The 26,211-nt window shown below is 46.3% G+C and overlaps 1 protein-coding gene across 1 annotated transcript in view; it reads left to right on the top strand.

Moving 5' to 3' along the window:
* LOC119796581 overlaps positions 1 to 4,576 on the top strand; it is a 31,438-nt gene extending 26,862 nt beyond the window's left edge. The window contains exon 6 of the mRNA XM_038305205.1: positions 4,001 to 4,576. Within this exon, the coding sequence (XP_038161133.1) occupies positions 4,001 to 4,350 (350 nt within the window). The 3' untranslated portion in view covers positions 4,351 to 4,576. The remainder of the gene's footprint in view (positions 1 to 4,000) is intronic.
* The last annotated feature ends 21,635 nt before the right edge of the window (positions 4,577 to 26,211 follow it).

Here is a 26,211-nt window from a genome sequence, read left to right as displayed (position 1 = left end):
ATGGTAGAGGATCTATGGTGGAGGATCTATGGTGGCAGATCTATGGTGTAGGATCTATGGTAGAAGATCTATGGTGGAGGATCTATGGTGGTGGATCTATGGTGGCAGATCCATGGTGGTGGATCTATGGTGGAGGATCTATGGTGGTGGATCTATGGTGGCAGATCTATGGTGTAGGATCTATGGTAGAAGATCTATGGTGGAGGATCTATGGTGGTGGATCTATGGTGGCAGATCCATGGTGGTGGATCTATGGTGGTGGATCTATGGTGTAGGATCTATGGTGGCAGATCTATGGTGGTGGATCTATGGTGGTGGATCTATGGTGGAGGATATATGGTGTAGGATCTATGGTGGTGGATCTATGGTGGCAGATCTATGGTGGAGGATCTATGGTAGAGGATCTATGGTGTAGGATCTATGGTGGCAGATCTATGGTGGTGGATCTATGGTGTAGGATCTATGGTAGAAGATCTATGGTGGAGGATCTATGGTGGTGGATCTATGGTGGCAGATCCATGGTGGTGGATCTATGGTGGTGGATCTATGGTGTAGGATCTATGGTGGCAGATCTATGGTGGTGGATCTATGGTGGTGGATCTATGGTGGAGGATATATGGTGTAGGATCTATGGTGGTGGATCTATGGTGGCAGATCTATGGTGGAGGATCTATGGTAGAGGATCTATGGTGTAGGATCTATGGTGGCAGATCTATGGTGGTGGATCTATGGTGTAGGATCTATGGTAGAGGATCTATGGTAGAGGATCTATGGTGGAGGATCTATGGTGGAGGATCTATGGTAGAGGATCTATGGTGGAGGATCTATGGTGGTGGATCTATGGTAGAGGATCTATGGTGGTGGATCTATGGTAGAGGATCTATGGTAGAGGATCTATGGTGGAGGATCTATGGTGGTGGATCTATGGTAGAGGATCTATGGTAGAGGATCTATGGTGGAGGATATATGGTGTAGGATCTATGGTGGTGGATCTATGGTGGCAGATCTATGGTGGAGGATCTATGGTAGAGGATCTATGGTGTAGGATCTATGGTGGTGGATCTATGGTGTAGGATCTATGGTAGAGGATCTATGGTGGAGGATCTATGGTGGTGGATCTATGGTAGAGGATCTATGGTGGAGGATCTATGGTGGTGGATCTATGGTAGAGGATCTATGGTAGAGGATCTATGGTGGAGGATCTATGGTGGTGGATCTATGGTAGAGGATCTATGGTAGAGGATCTATGGTGGAGGATCTATGGTGGTGGATCTATGGTGGTGGATCTATGGTAGAGGATCTATGGTGGAGGATCTATGGTGGAGGATCTATGGTGGTGGATCTATGGTAGAGGATCTATGGTGGAGGATCTATGGTGGTGGATCTATGGTGGTGGATCTATTGTAGAGGATCTATGGTAGAGGATCTATGGTGGAGGATCTATGGTGGTGGATCTATGGTAGAGGATCTATGGTAGAGGATCTATGGTAGAGGATCTATGGTGGAGGATCTATGGTGGCGGATCTATGGTAGAGGATCTATGGTGGAGGATCTATGGTGGTGGATCTATGGTGGTGGATCTATGGTGGAGGATCTATGGTGGTGGATCTATGGTGGAGGATCTATGGTAGAGGATCTATGGTGGAGGATCTATGGTGGTGGATCTATGGTGGAGGATCTATGGTGGTGGATCTATGGTAGAGGATCTATGGTGGAGGATCTATGGTGGAGGATCTATGGTAGAGGATCTATGGTGGAGGATCTATGGTGGAGGATCTATGGTAGAGGATCTATGGTGGAGGATCTATGGTGGTGGATCTATGGTGGTGGATCTATGGTAGAGGATCTATGGTAGAGGATCTATGGTGGAGGATCTATGGTGGTGGATCTATGGTGGTGGATCTATGGTAGAGGATCTATGGTAGAGGATCTATGGTGGAGGATCTATGGTAGAGGATCTATGGTTTAGGATCTATGGTGGCAGATCTATGGTGGTGGATCTATGGTAGAGGATCTATGGTAGAGGATCTATGGTGGAGGATCTATGGTGGTGGATCTATGGTGGTGGATCTATGGTGGAGGATCTATGGTGGTGGATCTATGGTGGAGGATCTATGGTGGAGGATCTATGGTGGAGGATCTATGGTGGAGGATCTATGGTAGAGGATCTATGGTAGAGGATCTATGGTGGAGGATCTATGGTGGAGGATCTATGGTGGTGGATCTATGGTGTAGGATCTATGGTGTAGGATCTATGGTGTAGGATCTATGGTGTAGGATCTATGGTAGAGGATCTATGGTGGAGAATCTATGGTGTAGGATCTATGGTGGAGGATCTATGGTGGAGGATCTATGGTGTAGGATCTATGGTAGAGGATCTATGGAGGAGGATCTATGGTGGAGGATCTATGGTGGAGGATCTATGGTAGAGGATCTATGGTGGAGGATCTATGGTGGAGGATCTATGGTGGAGGATCTATGGTGGTGGATCTATGGTGGAGGATCTATGGTGGTGGATCTATGGTGGAGGATCTATGGTGGAGGATCTATGGTGGTGGATCTATGGTGGTGGATCTATGGTGGAGGATCTATGGTGTAGGATCTATGGTAGATGATCTATGGTAGAGGATCTATGGTGGAGGATCTTTGGTGGAGGATCTATGGTGGAGGATCTATGGTGGTGGATCTATGGTGGTGGATCTATGGTGGAGGATCTATGGTGGAGGATCTATGGTGGAGGATCTATGGTGGAGGATCTATGGTGGAGGATCTATGGTGGTGGATCTATGGTGGAGGATCTATGGTGGAGGATCTATGGTGGAGGATCTATGGTGGTGGATCTATGGTGGAGGATCTATGGTGGTGGATCTATGGTGGAGGATCTATGGTGGAGGATCTATGGTGTAGGATCTATGGTGTAGGATCTATGGTAGAGGATCTATGGTGGAGGATCTATGGTGGAGGATCTATGGTGGAGGATCTATGGTGGTGGATCTATGCTGGAGGATCTATGGTGGTGGATCTATGGTGGAGGATCTATGGTGTAGGATCTATGGTGGAGGATCTATGGTGGAGGATCTATGGTGGAGGATCTATGGTGGTGGATCTATGGTGGTGGATCTATGGTGGAGGATCTATGGTGGTGGATCTATGGTGGAGGATCTATGGTGGAGGATCTATGGTGTAGGATCTATGGTAGAGGATCTATGGTGGAGGATCTATGGTAGAGGATCTATGGTGGAGGATCTATGGTGGAGGATCTATGGTAGATGATCTATGGTAGAGGATCTATGGTGGAGGATCTATTGTGGAGGATCTATGGTGGAGGATCTATGGTGGTGGATCTATGGTGTAGGATCTATGGTGGAGGATCTATGGTGGTGGATCTATGGTGGAGGATCTATGGTGGAGGATCTATGGTGTAGGATCTATGGTGGTGGATCTATGGCAGCAGATCTATGGTGGAGGATCTATGGTGTAGGATCTATGGTGTAGGATCTATGGTGGAGGATCTATGGTGGTGGATCTATGGTGGAGGATCTATGGCAGCAGATCTATGGTGGTGGATCTATGGTGTAGGATCTATGGTGTAGGATCTATGGTGGAGGATCTATGGTGTAGGATCTATGGTAGAGGATCTATGGCAGCAGATCTATGGTGGTGGGTGTCCTGTCCATGTCCAGGCTGACCATCAGTCCATCCTCTCCTTCCTGCTCTGCCTCCTGGTTTGTTTCTGGATTTATTTTAACATTTTAATGCTTGTTTTTTAAGCCCTTCATCGTCTCGCTCCTTTATATTTAGCTGAGATGTAATTACATAGTCTGGTGAGCTAGATTATATATTCTATATATCTATATATCTATATATATATAGATTTATAGATATATAGATATATACATCTTCCCAAAGCAAAGAAAACTCCAGAGAGGGAAGGAAACATCTTCGTTCTCCTCTGCAGGTTCATCTCAGGACTGAAGGAATGTTTGTGATTTGGTTGCAGATCTGGATGATCCTGGATGGCAGGAACATGTGGTCTGTGCGTCCTGCTCGCTGTCCCTCCATCAGAACTCCATCTACATCAGCAACAGCTCCGCCCGCTCCCGCTTCTTCATCTACGCCCAGGTGGTCTTCAGGAGGCAGAAGAAGCACGGCCTGTCGGTCAAGCTGATCAGGAACCCGTCTCCAGGTAAAAAGGAGAAGACGGAGGCCGAGGTCCCGGCAGCGGAGGCGGGCGGCCTGGTCTGGATGGGGCGCATCGTCAGCCTGAATGGAGGCGACAGCGTGAGGCTGAACATCACGGGAGAATATGAGAGAGACAAAACCTTCTGGGGAGCTTTCCAGCTCCTCTAAGCCCCCCCACTGGTTAGACTGGTCAGACTGGAGCTGTCCATGGTATTTTGGTGAAGGGACACTAACTCCACCAACATGCTTCAGATTTGACCTCTGACCTCCTGTATCTGAATGCTCTTGGTTTGTTAAAGCTGAGAACAAGCGAATGTAAACTGTGACGCGGAGCGCTCCCTCCTATGTGTGTCAATAATTTATGGAAGAAATATTGTATTTTTATTGATTGAAAGCATAAGAAAAGTTAATAAAATATGTTCTTATTAAGAGATTGATTGTTTATTTATTAGATCAGATCAACTTTATTGTCATTGCACAGCTACAAGGCAACCAAATGCAGTTTAGGTCCAACCAGAAGCAACAGCAGCGAATGCAGGATAAATAAATAATGGTTCCATAAATACAGGACATGGTTCTACTGAATAAATATGGAGATGAATATTATAAATAATGAATATAATATATAGATAACTAGTGTTATGAACTAAATTTACAGCTGGATATGTACAGAATATAACAAACAGGTGGATATTACTATAAAAGGGTTTTTACAGTTATGTCCTATAGCATATATAGATGGGTTTACTATAAAATGAATAAATAAAGTTTGGATAGAAGCTATCTAAATTAAAGTGCAGCGGAAGCTAATTGCATATTACAGTTAAAATACGTTATTGCAGATGTAAATATAAACAATTGGTGCTGTGAATAAACAGTCAGCAGTTCAAATCAGTATTCAGTCCAGGTGAGTACACGACGTGCACGATGCATGTAAAGAGTTGTTACTATGGTAACAGTCAGGAGTGCAGATTAACATTACAGTCTTGTAAAAAAACAGAAAAGCAAAATGGTGGTAGGTGTGAGGAAGGAGGGGAGAGTCTATCAGTGAGGGTTAGAGTTCAGTAAAGACAGCTGTGGGAAAAGCTGTTCTCTAGTCTCCTGCCCCCCAGCTCCTGAACCGCCTGCTGGGGGGCAGGAGAGGAACCAGTCTGTGGGCTGGGTGGGTGAGTCCTTAATGCTGCGGGCTCCATGCAGGCAGCGTTTCTCCTGCTCAATGGTGGGTAGTGAAGTCCCAGTGATGCGCTGGGCAGCTTTCACCACCTGCTGCAGTGCCTTGCGCTCTGCAACAGAACAGCTTCCGTACCGCACTGTTACACAGCTGGTCAGGATGCTTTCTGTTGCACAGCGATAGAAGTTCACCAGGATAGTGGAGGGAGCTGATTCTTCCTCAGTGTCCTCAGGAAGAAGAGGCGCTGCTGAGCCTTCTGGACCAGGCAGGAGGTGTTGGTTGACCAAGACATGTCCGCTGAGATGTGGGTCCCCAGAAACTTGAAACTGGAGACACGTTCAGCAGCCATTCCGTTGATGTGGATGGTGTCGCTGGTGCCTGATGAATCTTTCCTGAAGTCTCTGATCAGCTCCTTCATTTTGGTGGTGTTGAGCAGCTGGTTATTTTCAGTGCACCATGTGGCCAAGTCCTCGATCTCCCCCCTATAAGCAGACTCATCGTTGTTGCTGATGAGACCAATCACCGTGGTGTCGTCCTCAAACTTGATGATGGAATTAGACGCGTTCACAGGCTGGCAGTCGTGGGTGAAGAGGGAGTAGAGAAACGGGCTTAGCACACAGCCCTGTGGTACGCCAGTGCTGAGAGTGATGGACGTGGAGCAGCTGGAGCCTGATCGGACATTCTGGGTCTGTTGGTCAGAAAGTCCAGAATCCAGTTGCTCTGAGTACCTGTCCAGGGATGTTACCTGATCCAGCTGCTGATCCTGGTCCAGCTGCTGATCCTGGTCCAGCTGCTGATCCTGGTCCAGCTGCTGATCCTGATCCAGCCTCTGATCCTGGTCCAGCTGCTGATCCTGGTCCAGCTGCTGATCCTGATCCAGCTGCTGATCCTGGTCCAGCTGCTGATCCTGGTCCAGCTGCTGATCCTGATCCAGCTGCTGATCCTGATCCAGCTGCTGATCCTGGTCCAGCTGCTGATCCTGATCCAGCTGCTGATCCTGGTCCAGCTGCTGATCCTGATCCAGCTGCTGATCCTGATCCAGCTGCTGATCCTGATCCAGCTGCTGATCCTGATCCAGCCTCTGATCCTGGTCCAGCTGCTGATCCTGATCCAGCTGCTGATCCTGGTCCAGCTGCTGATCCTGATCCAGCTGCTGATCCTGATCCAGCTGCTGATCCTGATCCAGCTGCTGATCCTGATCCAGCTGCTGATCCTGGTCCAGCTGCTGATCCTGATCCAGCTGCTGATCCTGGTCCAGCTGCTGATCCTGATCCAGCTGCTGATCCTGATCCAGCTGCTGATCCTGGTCCAGCTGCTGATCCTGATCCAGCTGCTGATCCTGGTCCAGCTGCTGATCCTGATCCAGCTGCTGATCCTGATCCAGCTGCTGATCCTGGTCCAGCTGCTGATCCTGATCCAGCTGCTGATCCTGGTCCAGCTGCTGATCCTGATCCAGCTGCTGATCCTGATCCAGCTGCTGATCCTGGTCCAGCTGCTGATCCTGGTCCAGCTGCTGATCCTGATCCAGCTGCTGATCCTGATCCAGCTGCTGATCCTGGTCCAGCTGCTGATCCTGGTCCAGCTGCTGATCCTGATCCAGCTGCTGATCCTGATCCAGCTGCTGATCCTGGTCCAGCTGCTGATCCTGATCCAGCTGCTGATCCTGGTCCAGCTGCTGATCCTGGTCCAGCTGCTGATCCTGATCCAGCTGCTGATCCTGATCCAGCTGCTGATCCTGATCCAGCTGCTGATCCTGGTCCAGCTGCTGATCCTGATCCAGCTGCTGATCCTGGTCCAGCTGCTGATCCTGGTCCAGCTGCTGATCCTGATCCAGCTGCTGATCCTGATCCAGCTGCTGATCCTGATCCAGCTGCTGATCCTGGTCCAGCTGCTGATCCTGGTCCAGCTGCTGATCCTGATCCAGCTGCTGATCCTGATCCAGCTGCTGATCCTGATCCAGCTGCTGATCCTGGTCCAGCTGCTGATCCTGATCCTGTCAGCACTGAGGTGAATGGCTGCTGTATGGCCACATGGTGGCGCCATTTTCAACCAAATGTGTGAATCCTCTGCAGAGACCATCAGTGAAGGAGCAACCTGATGAGAAACTAGGAAGATCTGATGGAAGAAATAAAAATAATGAATGTTTTTCCCGTTCAGCTGGTGGATCTGCTTTTCTCTGAGGAACCTCTGACTGACAGACACTGACTGAACCTGAGGCCTCCTTTCACACCTGTCTGTACCAATGCTGGTTAGCAGGGGCCAGGGAGGGGCCCCCACTATCAGGGAGGGGCCCCCACTATCAGGGCTCTGATAGTGGGGGCCCCTTCCTATCTCTCCTATAGAAACGGAGTATTTGGGGGAAGATTTAAACCCTGGGATGCATTCCTTAACGTCTGAATAAAACTGATGAATGAATTAACGGAACTTTTCCTTGAGGTCAGCAGGTCATGTGTTGCCATGGCAGCGTCCAGGCGCCATGCTGGTAAGGAAGCAGCGTTTTCAATCATATCCATTCTGCCATGTTTACATGTGGGGGGGGGAACATGAGAACGGGCTGTTTTGGAAAAGAATCAGATCTCTGTGATGCTCGGCTGATATTTCTGCTGCCTGACTTTTCTGTCTCTGACCTGAAACTTTACAGGAGAGCAGAAACAATCTATATTCATAAATCTATAACTGACCAGACCAGGTGGAGCACAGAGAAACTGATTCATCAGCCATGATTTACTGTCAATGATACACATTAAAACACCTTTTTATTGTTTCACAGTTTTAGTTCTTTTGTAAAATGAGACAAAATCAAACATTCAGGTTGAACTAATAATAACTGGCCTGTTTAACCATCAGTTATATTTAATGAATTCCCTCATTTTATTCCCTTCCTGTTTGGGTCTGAGTGAGATGAAACATTTTCAGATGTCGCTTCATCTGACTTCATCACTCATTAACTCCTCAACTATTTTAGGAAATTCCTCTGGAGAAGAAACTTCCCCAGATTCAGTCAGAAGCAGCAAACGGTGACGAGCTGATCGAGCTGATTGGAGGCTTCAGCCGATTAACTTTCATCAGAAATGTAAAGAATTCTTTACGGCAGCAATTCCTTTAAAATGTTTTCTTCTCATGTTTCAGGAGGAATCTGTTCCTGATCGGAAGCTTATGGAGATATTATCCATGAACGCAAAAAGAACCCATAAATACATCCTATTTAAAAAACAGGTTTAAACATCTGATTATTATAGATCTCATCACAAACATCAGAGTGACTAAAAATGTAGAACTGCTTTAAGACTTCTGTGCTGTGATGTTCCTTGTGGTCCAGATGATCATCTATACTCTGAATCCTGAAAAAGTTCATTTAGATTCACAATCTGTGAAATTTAGGCAACGTTTCTAAAAATATCAGTTTTTTTTTCAACAATGATGGAAACATTTAGCGTTTTTCATTAGGAAATAAAAATGGCTTTTATTAGACTGTCAGACATGGCGTGTTCTGGCTGTCAAGAGGAAGATTGTGATGATTTTAAAAGCTGAAGGTCAGTTTGCTCGTACCCGAGCTTCAGTGCCACATAAGGGTCATTACACATAGTGATGTCAAAGGAAACTAACTGACAGGAAAATGTTCAAATAAGCAGCAGTGCAGAAAAACCTTTGGGGGCATAAAAATGCAGCGCCCCAAAAATTCTGTCCTATGTGGAGACCCTGTATATACGTTTATATCCCATCATGCACCTCTTTCTTCATTTGGCTCCTTCTTCTTCTCTGCCTTTGACTATTTAAACTGATGAAACGATTAAATCTCTCCACAGTCAGATCAGTGAAGTCAATCAATCAATCAATCGATCAATCAATCAATCAATCAATCAATCAATCAATCAATCAATCAGAAAGAGGAAAAGGCGTCTAATACAGTGACCCAGTTTTTCCTGAAAGGTTTTTTACCTGAATAGTTCAGATTAACGATAGATTATTAATCTGTTGATCTGCTGGATAAACCACTTAGTTAATCCCCTCAATGTTGGAGGGGATGACATCATCAATGATGGCGCCCAGCTGGGTGCGTCTGAAACGGAGCATGACTGCAAGTTTTTATTATTATTTAGTTGTGTTTCGTTTTTTAGTTTTTAAGAAGAATTAACTGGGATTAATCCAGGATTCCATGTCAATCATGGGCCCTAAATTCCAGTGTCCTCACAGACATCTTTAACACCTGGATGGACCAATCACCTTTAACACCTGGCTGGACCAATCACCTTTAACACCTGGCTGGACCAATCACCTTTAACACCTGGCTGGACCAATCACCTTTAACACCTGGCTGGACCAATCACCTTTAACACCTGGCTGGACCAATCCATAGTGCCAGCATGCTTCCAGTCTGCCTCCATTATTCCAGTCCCAAAGAAGCCTCAGGTCGCCTCCCTCAATGATTAGCGGCCTGTCGCTCTGACTCCCATCATGATGAAGCGCTGATGGGCAAACTGGAACAAAATAATATTTTTTAGTCCGGGTCGAACAGAACACCTCTGATGTCATCAGTCTAAGCCCCTCCCCTCAGGGCTGCGTCCTGAGCCCCCTGCCGTTCACCCTGATGACACACGACTGCGTCCCCAGGTTCACCACCGATCACATGGTGAAGTTTGCAGACGACACCACGGTGGTGGGCCTCATCAGAGACGACAACCACCTGGACTACAGAGAGGAGGTGGAGCAGCTGGTGGAGCAGAGATAACAGCCTGATCCTGAAGGTGGAGAAGATCAAGGAGATCATGGTGGACTTCAGGAAGAAGCGTCCTGACCACGCTCCACTGCTCATCAACAGCTCAGCTGTAGAGGTGGTCAGCAGCACCACATTCATCACAGACACCCTCACCTGGACTGGAAACACCACCTCACTGGTCCAAAGGGCCCAGAAGCGCTTGGACTTCCTGCCCCCCCATCCTCCCCCCCATAGAGAGCGTTCTGAGCAGCTGTCTCACTGTGTGGTGTGGAGGCTGCAGCGCCTCAGACTGGAAGAAGGTGAGAACAGCAGAGAGGATCATGGGGGCTCCTCTTCCCTCCATTAAAGACATTTCATCCCAGCGCTGCGTGTCCCGTGACATCATCAATGACCCCTCACCCCCCCACCATGGACTGTTCTCCCTGCTGCCCAATTGGGAAGAGGCTTCCCAGCATTCAATGCAGGACCAGCAGGTTCTGCAGCAGCTTCTTCCCCACCACCATCACACTGATGAAACCAAACCAACAAGCAGCAGATTCGCTCCATTAATCTCACAATTACAATAAAAGTCTTAGTTTAAAAGTCAAACCCGAACCGAGTCTAAGAATTAATATTCTGGATGTCTAGAAATTAATTTCAGCATCTGTATTATTTTGACTTTGAAGAAATGTTTTTCAGTCGAGCTGATAAATGTCAAAATGGCCACAAAAAAGTGGAAACATCTCAAAGTACATAAAACTTAATTATTACAAGTATCTTTTATTTATTTACTTTCTGAAATTCAGTTTCTGTTGCAAAAATGTAATTCAGAACATCTATTATTGTAGTTCATTCTAGGAGTGAGATTCTGATCAGGAAGAATCTTATTTTAGCAAACTATAAATGGAAGAACAGAGAGGAGAGTGCTTTATTAAATGTTAAAATGGCCTGCCATACATAACTTCATATAAATCTAGATAGTCGAAGAACAATCTTCTCTCCTCTGCAGCCGTTTCTCTGTCTTTTAAACACATTTTTCTGTCTTAAATCTCTAGTTCCAGTGGGGTGAAATAGGCACTTCCTGTTGCCTGTTGCCATGGTGACTCGTTGAAACGGTGCTTCGCTGATAATGGCTTTCCTTACCTAACACGTGTTAAACGCTGAGTGGACCTACTCTGTGTTGTTTGAACTAATTAATAGCAGCTTTTATGAGATTAAAAACTCAGAGTTTCCGACTTTAGGCTTAGATCAACCCAGAGTTTAGGATTTCAGTCTGAGTTTGTTGAATCTGCATCTTTAAACTGACACCTGAACTAAGAGATCAAGCTGCCAGAACAACACAGAAACACGTCCAGCACAGGTGGAGGATCCAGGTCCAGTAAATATAAACCCTGCCTGGTTTTCCTTCATCCTGATCAACTAACCAGGTCATTAGTCTGCGTTGTGGAGATGGAAATGGTTGAACTGGTCTCTGAACAGGCTTTTACTCTCTGGATCATCCAGCTCTGACGTTTAGTTAAAGGAGAAGTTCGGTTTTTTACACTTTAAGCCCATTTTCTGTAGTGTCCAGGATGAAATCGAATGATCGACACCAAAAGTTTGACGATTGCTCCTGTCTCTGCTTTTTGGCTCATGCAGAATCCCCCCCTGGCTGCTTTAGAATGGCTTCCATAGAGCATGTCCGATAATGTCCTTAAAACAACCTTAAACGTTCTTTTTTTAAAATATGCTACTCGCCGGGTCGTCAGCGCTGTTCAATGACGTTCCAAAAAAAGTTTCGTGAAGAAAAAACGTTCCTGTAGTGTTTTATTTAGCATTTTGTAAATCCCATTGAGTTCTGTTGGAATAGTCAATATTCCGCTGCCACCGGAAACGGAAATGGGGCCTGTTTACACAGTTGTAGTCTTTTCGCTTCACTCTGTGTACTCCGACGTCGAGGTGCTAACGTCTCTGTTAAACACTTTAAAAAACTCTGAAAATGGAATACGAAAGGTGGATTCTTGATTCTCGACGTCGGAGTACACAGAGTGAAGCGAAAAGACTACAACTGTGTAAACAGGCCCCATTTCCGTTTCCGGTGGCAGCGGAATATTGACTATTCCTACAGAACTCAATGGGATTTACAAAATGCTAAATAAAACACTACAGGAACGTTTTTTCTTCACGAAACTTTTTTTGGAACGTCATTGAACAGCGCTGACGACCCGGCGAGTAGCATATTTTAAAAAAAGAACGTTTAAGGTTGTTTTAAGGACATTATCGGACATGCTCTATGGAAGCCATTCTGAAGCAGCCAGGGGGTGATTCTGCATAAGCCTAATAGCAGAGACAGGACAAATTGTCAAACTTTTGGTGTCGATCATTCGATTTCATCCTGGACACTACAGAAAATGGGCTTAAAGTGTAAAAAACCGAACTTCTCCTTTAATAAATATTAGGAAATCTATCGATCTGCAGCTCTAGAAGCAGCTGGGACTCTAGCAGAGAGAACCAGGTGTTATTGAAGCATTAAGGAAGCCTGGATGGTTCATCCTGTGACTGCAGGAGGCTTTTTAAGTCCCTCCTCTGGAAGGTACAAGGAAAGAAAATGAATGAAAGTGAAAAACCTCCAGAAAGCCGTGGAAACTACTGATGAGGGGAACCTCCAGCTGCTGTCCTGCTGACACAAACCGATCCCTGAAAACAGAAGCAGAAGTTTTAGAAAAAGCCTAAATGATCAAAGTACAGCAGCGTGTTCAACAAATGTTTGAAGAGGATGGACTCCCCAGATCAGCTCAGCTCATATTATAGTTAGACCCAAAAAACGGAAAGACCCAAACCTGTGTCCCTCTTATCGCCTGCTTGCAGTGAATCGTTTTAACAAACAGTCTGATCTCTGAACGGAGGCATAATGGTCGCCACCGTCACCTCGGGTATTTCCTCCTGCTATAGAGCCTTTAGCAACGGCTGTCCGACAATCCGCCAACATCGCAGGAGCAGTGAAAGGATCACAGCACAGAGTTTGGATGTACGCCGATGACATCATCCTCACATCACCAGACCTGCTAAATATAAATCCTGCTCTGATCATCTGTGAGTTTCAGGCAGATTTCTGGATACAAAGTAAATTTATCTGAAATTTTATCTGAAATCCAGCCTCTCTGCCTCTCATATGAGAAGGAACCTGCATTGGTAAAACCTTTTGGTCGGGCAACACATGGATTCACATAAGCTGGGTTTAAAATAATGCCTAAAACTAGTCAGTTTTATGCGGTGAATATAAATCTGATAAAACACATTAAAGACAAAAACAAAACAGCTGTGGACACTCTGCATATGTCCCATCAACCTTCTTCTTCTTCTATGACTATTTGAGCTGATGGAACAAGTACATGTCTCCATCGCGAGATCTATAAGGTCAATCAATCAATCGATCGATCAATCGATCAATCAATCAATCAATCAATCAATCAATCGATCAATACTGAGCTGGAAAAAGCTTCCTATAACCTTTTTTGAGTCAATCTCACTTTCTAAACCTTAGACAGAGAAATATGGGAGGAAATCCTAGATGTAAAAGATTCAGATGTAAAATATTATATAACAGAATATCTATATATCTCTGTAGATTAATTAGTAAAGGTTACCTGTGGAGTACCACAGGGATCAGTGCTAGGACCAATTCTCTTTACTTTATACATGCTCCCAATTGGTAGAATTATTAGACAGCATGGGATTAATTTCCACTGTTATGCTGATGATACCCAGCTATATCTGTCTATAAATCCAGATGAAGCTAACCCATTACATAGATTACAGGCATGTCTTGAAGACAGAAAAACCTGGATGACTCTTAACTTTCTGCTTCTGAATGCAGACAAAACAGAAGTTATAGTCTTTGGACCAGAGTCTCTGAAAAAGAAACTGATTAGCCAGTCACTTCATTTGGATGGGATTAAACTGATTTCAGATAATAAAGTAAAAAATCTTGGTGTTATTTTTGATCAGGACCTGTCATTTAAATCCCATATCAAAGAGGTTTCTAGAATTTCCTTCTTTCATCTGAGGAACATTGCAAAAATTAGAAATATCCTGTCCAGGGGTGATGCTGAGAAACTAGTCCATGCATTTGTTACTTCAAGGCTGGACTATTGTAATTCTTTACTATCAGGAAGTCCACAAACTGTAGTTAAAAGCCTTCAGCTGATCCAAAATGCTGCAGCCAGAGTTCTGATGAAAATGAAAAAGAGAGATCATATCTCTCCTATCCTGGCTTCTCTTCATTGGCTTCCTGTTAAATCAAGAATAGAATTTAAAATCCTCCTTCTCACATATAAAGCCTTAAATGGCCAAGCTCCATCTGATATCAGAGATCTGATTGTTCCTTATGTTCCTAACAGAGCACTTCGCTCTCAATCTGCAGGTTTACTAGTGGTTCCTAGAATTTCTAAAAGTAGAATGGGAGGCAGATCTTTTAGTTCTCAGGCTCCTCTCCTGTGGAACCAACTACCAGTTTTAGTCCGTGAGGCAGACACCCTGTCTACTTTTAAGGCTAGGCTTAAAACTTTCCTTTTTGATAAAGCTTATAGTTAGAGTGGCTCAGGTTATCCTGATCTATCTCTATAGTTATGCTGCTATAGGCTTAGACTGCTGGAGGACATAGGGACCCCCATTTCATCATTCTGCTTCATTCTCTCTCTGTTCTCCTATTCTGCAGAATCTGTTAGTTCAATCTCTAACCTTCTGCTCTCTCTGTTTTTCCTCAGAGTAGCTTTGCCTCGTCTGTTCCTGTTTGGCTGTGACGTCATCCTGGAAAAGAAACATCAGCTGTGCTGCTTCTATCAACACCCTTGTTAATAGATGTTGGAGATCGGCCTGTTTTTCAGTGTGGTCCTGTTTCTCTGACCGTGACTGAGTGGATGTGCTCTCTTCGTCCTCTGGCATGGGAGCTGCCTTGGAGCTCGTCTGCCTGGCTGTGTGTTTCCTGGACGGGGCCGCCTTTTACAGCTGCTTTTTGTATCTCTGCTTCTGTCTCCTTGAACCCCAGTCGGCCTCGGCAGATGGCCGCTCACACTGAGCCTGGTTCTGCTGGAGGTTTCTTCCTGTTAAAAGGGAGTTTTTCCTCTCCACTGTCGCTACAAGCATGCTTAGTGTGGGGGATTGTATTTGAGTCAATGAGTCAATGCAATCAACTGGTTTTCCTTAGATAGAAAACTTTGTATCAATTTGACTGTATGATCTGGTTGAACTGTAAAGTGCCTTGAGATGACATGTGTTGTGAATTTGGCGCTATATAAATAAACTGAATTGAATTGAATTGAATTGTAGATGTAGAGTAAACAGACAGCATAGCGTCTCCAAACTGCCCAAAATGTGAGGCTATGTTAGGGAGAATATTCCGCTGCCTCTGGAATGTGGAAAACACAGTTTTTGCTAAATGTCTGTGATGAGGTAAGCGTGATAACTAGCCAGCGCCTGCTGCCTAATCCCATAATATCATTACTGGGATATATTCCTCAACCAGTAACATCAATGACACAAGAACTCTAGAATTTTACCTTTTGATGTTGGGCCAAACAGTTGATAGAACTCAATGGGTGTGAGATGAACCTCCTTCCATACATTAGTGGAAGCCTCTGATGTTAGATTAAATTTCTCTTGAAAGACTAAGATTTTGTATTAATGGTCAGAATGAGCTCTTTAAAGTAACGGTTGATAAAGTTTCATGATCTTAGCACTGATGGCTGCTTTAATGGTTGATTCCGTTCACCAGTCTCGCTCCACTCAGTTTCTCATCACTGCTGATCTTATCCACCTGCTCTTGTCTCTATTTAAGCTGCTTGCTCCCAGTCATCAGTGCCAGAGTTCTCTACCTGTTGTTGTTCTGATTGCCTGATCCTGATTCTGCCTTCGGACCTTTGAGCCTGTTCCTGTTTCTAGTTTGTTTTGCCTGATCTGTCTTCAGGCTCCTGTTGGTTTCTGCTTGTGGACTGAACCTGGATCTGTCTTCTGACTTCAGCTCTTCAACACTGACTTGATCTCCTGGAAACTCCTTCCTTCCTTCGTGTGCTTCGATCGGCTCATCGGCGAGTGCAGCAGCCTTCAGGTTCCGGCATCCAGACCTCTGGGGGCAGCGTTCGCCCTGTGCTGCTGTTAGCCTCCTTCTTCTGGGCACAGACTGAACTCTAAAACAAGGTTAGGGACTCACATGCTTTTAATCGCCCTCCATCAGATGTTCGTTGTCATTAACCTGAGTTTCCCTCCACAGAGATTCCGACCTTTGACGTATTTGTTGCTGAGTTGCAGATCCGACGTACGTCATATTGATTGATTGATTGATTGATTGATTGATTGATTGATTGATTGATTGATTGACTGATTGATTGACATGGATATCCTGGATTAATCCCCGTTAATTCTTCTTAAAAACTAAAAAACGAAACACAACTAAATAATACTAAAAACTTGCAGTCATGCTCCGTTTCAGACGCACCCAGCTGGGCGCCATCATTGATGATGTCATCCCCTCCAACATTGAGGGGATTAACTAAGTGGTTTATCCAGCAGATCAACAGATTAATAATCTATCGTTAATCTGAACTATTCAGGTAAAAAACCTTTCAGGAAAAACTGGGTCACTGTATTAGACGCCTTTTCCTCTTTCTGATTGATTGATTGATTGATTGATTGATTGATTGATTGATTGATTGATTGATTGATCGATCGATCGATTGGATTGATTGATTGATCGATCGATTGATTGATTGATTGACTTTACTGATCTGACTGTGGAGAGATTTCCTCGTTCCATCAGTTTAAATAGTCAAAGAAGAGAAGAAGAAGAAGGAACCAAAGGTTCTGACATTTATATGACAGCTTTTGTTTGGTAGTAGGATTATTATACAGGGATATTGCTCTGGGTGTCAGATATAGAGAAACAGGTTATTGCTCAGGGTATTAAATAGTAATTATTCTCCATAGCAGCAGTTATTGTGGTTGTAGCGTCTCATTGCAGCAGGATGAATGACCTGCAGTAGCGCTGCTTTCTCCTAACAGGCTGTAAAAGTCTCTGACTAAAGGAGCTGCTCAGCTCCTCTCCAGTCTGCTGCAGAGGGTGGAAGGTGGCGTCCATGATGGATGGAAGCTTGGACAGCTCCTCCTCTCAGCCACTGAGTCCAGACTGCAGCCGAGGACAGAAACGTCTCTTTCTGTCCCGCTCTGCGCTGCCAGGGGCCCAGCAGACCACAGCGTAGAGGAGGGCTAATGCCTCCACAGAGTCAGAGAAGGTTTGAAGCAGGAGCCGCTCACTGCAGAGGAGCTCAGCCTCCTCAGGAGGTGGAGGGAGGCGGCTCTGGGCCTCCTTCTACAGAAGGAGTCCAGTTTATTATGGAGGTGAACATCCAGGGATTAGAAACTCTCCACCGTCCTGCCCCTGGATGTTCACGGGGAGTGAGGTGGGGGTCTTCACCATCTCCTTTTTCTTATGGGTGTTCAGACCCAGGTGGTTCTTTTCACACCAGTCCACTAAGTTCATGATGACCGATCGAGCTCCTTTCCCTCAGAATCACAGCCTACAACGGCCGAGTTATCGGAGAACTTCAGGAGATGACAGCTGTCCGTGTTGGAGGTGAAGTCTGAGGTGTAAAGGGTGAAGAGGAATGGAGACGGAACTGCAGACTGCGCCCTCTGACTGACCGCCGTGCAGCAGCGCGTACTGAGGGCGGTCAGTGAGGTAGTTGATGGTCCAGGCAGCAAGATGTCTGTCCTCTCCAGCGTCCTCCAGCGTCCCCCTCAGCAGCTCTGCTCTGATGGTGCTGAAAGCACTGGAAAAGTCAAAGAACATCCTCTCACTGCGCTCCCAGTGGGGTCCAGCAGGGTTAGTGCCCACTGCAGCAGCTAGATGATGGCATCCTCCACTCTGATGTCAGGTTGGTAAGCAGACAGCAGGGGGTCCAGGGCGGGGCACCCCACGGAGCGCAGGTGGGCTAGGATGAGGCACTCCATGGTCTTAATCAGGTGGGAGGTCAGGTTGACTGGTCTAAAGCGGGCCGGTTTCTTGCTGTGTGGTGTTTTCAGAACCGGTTCCCCACTGGAGGTCTTCCAGAAAGGGGGGGACCATGGCGTCCAGAGGCTTTCCTCTTTATCTGGCCTCTCACCTGCATCCAAGGGACTGTGAGGGGGGGAGGGAGGCATGGCAGGGGGTGGGAGTGGGGGAGGGGAGCTTTCTGGTGGTTGGAGACATGTTGAGAGATGAGGAAGGGGGGGCTGGTGTGAGGGGGACAAACTGTGGGAAAAACCTGTTTAACTTGGTCTCTGTCTGCAGTGACACCAAAGAAGAAGAAAAATGCATGAAATTAGAAGCAGAAAAGTGATGATGATGATGATGATGATGATGATCTGCATGACCCTTTTATTCCCAGATAGAGAAGAAAACAGCAGCTATAGCCTGGAAAGGAAGCATGTGACTGAAGACTCGTTTCCAGAGACGCCACTCGGCTTCAGACTCGTTCTCCTTCACAGGACTCAGACTCTGAGGGAAAGAGGAGCATTTATTTCAGGTAAGCTTCTGCAGAGTTATGGAGGGAGCTGGTTTTAACATCTGCAGATGTTTTATACGGCTGGAGATCAAATGTTAATTAAAGACACATCATTCTCGTGCTTTCTGTCTGACTGCTAGCGTTGTCATGAAACGAGGACAGATGGACCCAGTATTCAGGAGAGACAGTCAGTAGGAAAGTTCTAAAGGTTTATTAAAATAAAACAAAAACGAAAGCGGAGCTGTGGCTCGCGGACACTGCAGGCGGGGGGGCGGGGCACCGCCCAATCTCAGATACTCTGGGGGAGAAACACAGGTAAGTGACCACGATCATCTGACAGAAGATTAACTGTGTTGGTCACTTACCTGGTTTAACAGTCCAGACCATGAGTGTCCCCAGTGCTGCAGTCCCAGAGGACATGCTGGAAGCTGATCCTGGTGAGGGATCCAGAACAGACAGGAACAGAGACAGGTGGCAGGATCCAGACTTCCAGGCATCCACAGGCTTCCAGGAGGGTTCAGAGTCTGACTGGGACCAGAAGCATGACCAGGTGGTCACGCACAGGAGCAGACAGGATCAGGTGCAGATGAGCAGGCACAGTGGAAGAGGGTAGCCGAGACAGGACGTAGGAACCGGAACTTGAAGCTGACTTTAAACTGGTCTCCTCCCTGGAGCCAGGCTTACTGGATAAAAACTGAACCTCCCCCCATAATGAGCCAAAACCCCAGAGGACTCCGCGGGGGAGGAACAGTGGACGATCAGGAGACGAGACAAACACTAAAACCCTCTATCCACTGGCAGCTAGGATCCAGGACATGAACCAAATAAAAACTGAACAGAAAGACTGACAGAAAGACAAGCAATGATCTGGCCCTGAATGCTCAGGCTGAACTGAATATAAACCAGAGGAAACAGGTGAGAGGAATAAATTATAATGAGGCAGGGAAGGAAGAGGGCAGGTGAGGCGAATTACTAATTAAGGGTGAGCAAACAGGCCAGATCATGACAAGCGTTCGTGTTTCTGTGGCTGTGAAGCAGAGGTTCCTCGTTTTTTCCATCTCAGGTCAAAGTGGTAGAAATGCTTTCAATGTTCAAACAGCTGCTGAGGTTTAGGGGAAGTAATGAAGCTCATCGGTGCAACAACTCAGCCTAATGACAGCTTCCTCTTAGAAAGGTTTGACAACAGAAAAAATGTTCTTTTATTCATTTAATAAAAGAATCGGCAGCACTTGATCCTTTAGACGTACAAAAAGAAAAACATTTATGTTTTAAATCTCTGCAATGGTAGAAAACCAGCAGGACTCGTAGAAATGAGTCTGAATGCTTTAAACTGGACTCTGGTTGTCAAATGGTTCAGTTTGTCTGGTTCTCCAGAACCACTGAACCATCCGACAGTTTATGGAGCAGATCCAGCGTTTTTATTAGAAACCTTTAAAAACTTGTTTCTGTTGACTTGTTTACTTTAATCAGCCTGATTTCTGCAAACATTTGTTGGTCTGAACCGGGTCTCTCACCATTTCACAGGATTTATGTCACTCAGATGACTGAGCAGCAGGAAAGGCCGGGGGATCCCCTCAGATCCTCAGATCCTCAGATCGATGCAGCGGAGCAGAAGAAGAAGAAGAAAACATCCAGAGTTTTCATTGTGTCACAGCAAACATTCAGCAGCTCAGTTATTTCTAATTCAGGTATTTCCCAAAACCATGACAGCGTCTGCTTAGAGACCAGAACTCAGATGATCCTTAGAGAAGGAAGGAGTTCACCATTCCAAGATGTTCACCATTCCAAGGTGTTCACCATTCCAAGATGTTCACCATTCCAAGATGTTCACCATTTCAAGGTGTTCACCATTTCAAGGTGTTCACCATTCCAAGATGTTCACCATTCCAAGGTGTTCACCATTCCAAGATGTTCACCATTCCAAGGTGTTCATCATTCCAAGGTGTTCACCATTCTAAGATGTTCACCATTCCAAGGTGTTCACCATTCCAAGGTGTTCACCATTCTAAGATGTTCACCATTCCAAGGTGTTCACCATTCCAAGGTGTTCACCATTCTAAGATGTTCACCATTCCAAGGTGTTCACCATTCCAAGGTGTTCACCATTCCAAGATGTTCACCATTCCAAGGTGTTCATCATTCCAAGGTGTTCACCATTCCAAGGTGTTCATCATTCCAAGGTGTTCATCATTCCAAGGTGTTCACCATTCCAAGGTGTTCACCATTCCAAGGTGTTCACCATTCTAAGATGTTCACCATTCCAAGGTGTTCACCATTCCAAGGTGTTCACCATTCCAAGATGTTCACCATTCCAAGGTGTTCACCATTCCAAGGTGTTCACCATTCCAAGATGTTCACCATTCCAAGGTGTTCACCATTCCAAGGTGTTCACCATTCCAAGATGTTCACCATTCCAAGGTGTTCACCATTTCAAGGTGTTCACCATTCCAAGGTGTTCACCATTCCAAGATGTTCACCATTCCAAGGTGTTCACCATTTCAAGGTGTTCACCATTCCAAGATGTTCACCATTCCAAGGTGTTCACCATTCCAAGATGTTCACCATTCCAAGGTGTTCATCATTCCAAGGTGTTCACCATTCTAAGATGTTCACCATTCCAAGGTGTTCACCATTCCAAGGTGTTCACCATTCTAAGATGTTCACCATTCCAAGGTGTTCACCATTCCAAGGTGTTCACCATTCTAAGATGTTCACCATTCCAAGGTGTTCACCATTCCAAGGTGTTCACCATTCCAAGATGTTCACCATTCCAAGGTGTTCATCATTCCAAGGTGTTCACCATTCCAAGGTGTTCATCATTCCAAGGTGTTCATCATTCCAAGGTGTTCACCATTCCAAGGTGTTCACCATTCCAAGGTGTTCACCATTCTAAGATGTTCACCATTCCAAGGTGTTCACCATTCCAAGGTGTTCACCATTCCAAGATGTTCACCATTCCAAGGTGTTCACCATTCCAAGGTGTTCACCATTCCAAGATGTTCACCATTCCAAGGTGTTCACCATTCCAAGGTGTTCACCATTCCAAGATGTTCACCATTCCAAGGTGTTCATCATTCCAAGGTGTTCACCATTCTAAGATGTTCACCATTCCAAGATGTTCACCATTCCAAGGTGTTCACCATTCCAAGATGGATTATAGACAGATATAGCTGGGTATCATCAGCATAACAGTGGAAATTAATCCCATGCTGTCTAATAATTCTACCAATTGGGAGCATGTATAAAGTAAAGAGAATTGGTCCTAGCACTGATCCCTGTGGTACTCCACAGGTAACCTTTGAGCGTGTTGAAGATCTATCATTAACATGAACAAACTGAATTCGATCAGATAGATCAGATCTAAACCAGTCTAGTGCTGTTCCTTTAATTCCAACAAAATATTCAAGTCTTTCTAAAAGAATATTCTGATCAACTGTATCAAATGCAGCACTGAGATCCAACAGGACGAGCACAGATACAAGTCCATTATCTGAGGCCATGAGAATATCATTAGTGACTTTCACCACAGCTGTTTCAGTGCTATGATGAGCTCTAAAGCCAGACTGAAACTCTTCAAAAAGTTCATTATGGTGGAAGTGATTGCACACTTGTTTGGCAACTACTTTCTCAGGAATTGGATTCATTAAATGGTTTCAGATTATTCAGCAGCTTCACTGATCCTTCATATTTAAGAGGCCTGGACGTCACTGAGACCTGAGAGGAAGACTGCCTGCTGCTGCCAGTCTGCTTGGTAGGCATGAAGATTTAGCAGACGTCCGCAGAAAGGTGACTGGAGACGCTGCGCTTCAGGAAAACCGAACACAAGGAGAGCAAAACAGATTGTTGAAAGGACAGATCCCTGAGGAATCCCCGAAGATCCCAGACTGCAAACACTGACAGGAAATCTGGTCAATAAGGTGAAACAAGAAGTGACCACAGCGTGTTTCATTCACTGATAGCAGATAAAGTATCGCTGGTCCTCTAGTGAAAGACGCTGTGATAACAGTGGAAAGTCAACAATAAAGACTAACGACACGTCCAGGTGGTGAAAAGGAGAAGAAGAACGGAGTCTGTGGGACATGAAGCAGAACCAGGAGGCAGAACCAGGAGGCAGAACCAGGAGGCAGAACCAGGAGGCCCGGTCAGAACCAGGAGGCAGAACCAGGAGGCAGAACCAGGAGGCCCGGTCAGAACCAGGAGGCAGAACCAGGAGGCAGAACCAGGAGGCAGAACCAGGAGGCCCGGTCAGAACCAGGAGGCAGAACCAGGAGGCCTGGTCAGAACCAGGAGGCCCGGTCAGAACCAGGAGGCCCGGTCAGAACCAGGAAGCAGAACCAGGAGGCCCGGTCAGAACCAGGAGGCCCGGTCAGAACCAGGAGGCAGAACCAGGAGGCAGAACCAGGAGGCCCGGTCAGAACCAGGAGGCAGAACCAGGAGGCCTGGTCAGAACCAGGAGGCCCGGTCAGAACCAGGAGGCCCGGTCAGAACCAGGAGGCAGAACCAGGAGGCCCGGTCAGAACCAGGAAGCAGAACCAGGAGGCCCGGTCAGAACCAGGAGGCCCGGTCAGAACCAGGAGGCAGAACCAGGAGGCAGAACCAGGAGGCCCGGTCAGAACCAGGAGGCAGAACCAGGAGGTCCGGTCAGAACCAGGAAGCAGAACCAGGAGGCCCGGTCAGAACCAGGATGCCCGGTCAGAACCAGGAGGCCCGGTCAGAACCAGGATGCCCGGTCAGAACCAGGGGGCCCGGTCAGAACCAGGAGGTCCGGTCAGAACCAGGAAGCAGAACCAGGAGGCCCGGTCAGAACCAGGATGCCCGGTCAGAACCAGGAGGCCCGGTCAGAACCAGGATGCCCGGTCAGAACCAGGGGGCCCGGTCAGAACCAGGGGGCCCGGTCAGAACCAGGATGCCCGGTCAGAACCAGGGGGCCCGGTCAGAACCAGGGGGCCCGGTCAGAACCAGGGGGCCCGGTCAGAACCAGGGGGCCCGGTCAGAACCAGGGGGCCCAGTCGGAACCAGGAGGATTCTGACCCAGACATACCTGGATGGGTTCTAGTTTCCAGTCAAAGCGTTTGGTCAGATCCGGTATCTAGGATCTAGGATCTAGGATCTATAAAGTTTTAGTTTTAACTCCTTCACTGCCAAAGTCACACATCAAGGTCTCACAGGTTCTGGTGAGGTCAGAGCAGAGGATAAGCCCCGCCCCCCGCCTCAGACTGTTTACTTCTTTTTCCTCCAACGGCTGCAGCCCTTCAGGAAGCATCAGATGTCATTCCTTCCTGTTCAGTCCGTCATCAGATCCAGCAGAAACGCTTCCTGAAGCCTCTGCAGATCCTGACTGAGAAGAAGGAGAGGAAACGATGCTAACGATGCTAACGATGCTAATGATGCTAACGATGCTAAACGATGCTAACGATGCTAAGTCCTTCACTAAGCAACGATTCAGGAACATCACTCTAAGCAATGCTGCTGATCAGATGAGCTTAATTCCCACAATTAGAACTGAATTTAAACCTTTTAAAAAGTTTAAAGTCTGAGAAAAATGAGCTGGATTCTCCTTCCTCAGCTAAGGACCAATAAAACGCTTAGTGGTTGATTATGTTGGGATCTGGAGATCTGCCACCTGTCTCCAGCAGAGAGCGCTATGGGGCTCCTGAGCTGGAGCCTTCTACACACCTGAGGATCATGAGCTCATCAGGAGACCTCCCTACTTAAGCAGCGACCAGACCTGTCTTCAGCGCCGGAGTGTTGACCAGTTTTGGTTAGCGGAACCTGAGCCTCAATCTGAATTAAGAATCTCTGTCTGCTCTAAAGAGAGCAACCTGATCCTAATCAGTCTCTGTCTTCTCTGCTCACAGGAAACCCGACTGAACTCAGTAGCTCTGGAGGAGCTCATGTTTGGAAACCTGCCTGCCTGTCCGAAGAAGCCAAACCTGAAGATCCTCAGTCTGAATCTCCCAATTAGTTCTCAGGAGAGAACTAGGAGAACAACTCAAGGTCTGAAGCTCGCTAGCCTGAAGCTAAGCTCTGTCGCTGCTGAACTCTCTCTGCTGGAACCACAGTCTCTGGACCCAACCGGTTCCCTCTCTCCACTGAACAGTCTGGACCTCATCAGGTACAAGTCAAGATCTAAACTCTGCCATATCCTCGTTGCCACCTGGCTAACCAAACTATCCATCTCTGCAGATTACTCTGTGAAACCAAGACCCGGACCAGTACCTGAACCAGTGCACAATTTACTCTGTGTGCTTTTCAATGAACTGTTTGACTTTTATCTCCGTCTCTGTGGTGTGTTCTGCATATGGGTTAAGACTTTAAGCCATCATGACAGATTAAAGCTGGTTTATTTACTGTGATCTGCCTAATCATCAAATATATAATCTATCAATCTAGTCACTTTTGTTCTGATTCTGTTGCAGGATTTCAACCCAAGAAAGACTCGTTATCCAGCATTAGTAAACTGTCTAAAGACGACAGGAAACATCAGACCTGAGCAGAAATATCTGGACCAACACAGAAAACTGATAAAGATAAAGATGAAGGCCGGATTAGAACCACAAGGCAGCAGCAAAGAGAAGAAAACAAAACCAAGGATCAGATTTGATTTGGTTTATCTACATAAGCATCGATTCACAGCGATAAAACAAACAGTTCCAGGTCTCCGGCTGAGTGGATGGTAGAAACCTGACTGGTGTAACTAACGACGCCCAGATGGTTGCTTTAAACTGTGAGTAAAGTGATGAAAGCAGAGAGGAAGCGGCGCCTAGAACCACAGGAAACCGTCCCTATGAGCGACCAGCAGCAGTAGACGGGTCATAAAGAGCAGACCCGTCTACTCTATGGGTAGAAAAACAACAAAGACTGGCCGACTACAACCAGATCTAGATAATGTAGCTCTAGAAAGTATTAGGAGAAAGTAGCAAAGTGTCTTTTAGTCACAGAATGCTCTGACTGGAACATCTTCAAGGCTGCAGCAACATGTGATAAATGATTAAATATAGATGAGGATGCAGTGACTGCGTCAGCCTACATCAACAAATGCATTGATGATGTCATCATCACCACCCGGGCCGACCAACCAACCACGGATTAACGGAGCGGTTCAGAAATCGCTAAAAGCAGAGAACTCAGCTTTCTTTGCTGTTGATAAAGAGGCTCTGAGGAAAGCACGTGGCGACTTAAACCGTTCCATCAGATCAGCGAAGCAGAACATTCTCTAGCTGTTCTGGTTCTAGATGCTGCGCAGACTCATTAAGTAGGGTTTGCTTTATAGAATGCATCAGTGGTTTATTTATTTATAGTTTTAATGTGTGTGTATAGCATAGAGACAGAAGCTAAAGAATCTGCACAGATCTGCTCACCCTGCCTGGTCAGAGCCGCTCTATAGACAGTCGGATAAAAGTCGTACGCCGCCGTCGTGTTCAGGCCTTTAGCCTCTAGCAGCATAACGACCCAAACCGCCCTGACTCTGAGCTTTATCACAAAGATGTTCTTAGGTAGACTTTGTGTCTTTGGTATCACAGGATGTGGTCATTCAAGGCAAAGCAGGCAAGCAGAGAACTTTATGAAGCTGCTGTTGGTCAGAAACAAGAAAGACGCAGATAAAGATGACATTAAACAGTCATTCCTTCAGTTGGAAAGAAGAG

Source organism: Cyprinodon tularosa, unplaced genomic scaffold, assembly GCF_016077235.1.
Source record: "Cyprinodon tularosa strain WSP-4 unplaced genomic scaffold, ASM1607723v1 ctg1149, whole genome shotgun sequence".
NCBI classification, from domain to species: Eukaryota; Metazoa; Chordata; class Actinopteri; order Cyprinodontiformes; family Cyprinodontidae; genus Cyprinodon; species Cyprinodon tularosa.
Note: the sequence above shows the minus strand (reverse complement) of the source record. Positions and strands in the feature narration are given on the sequence as shown.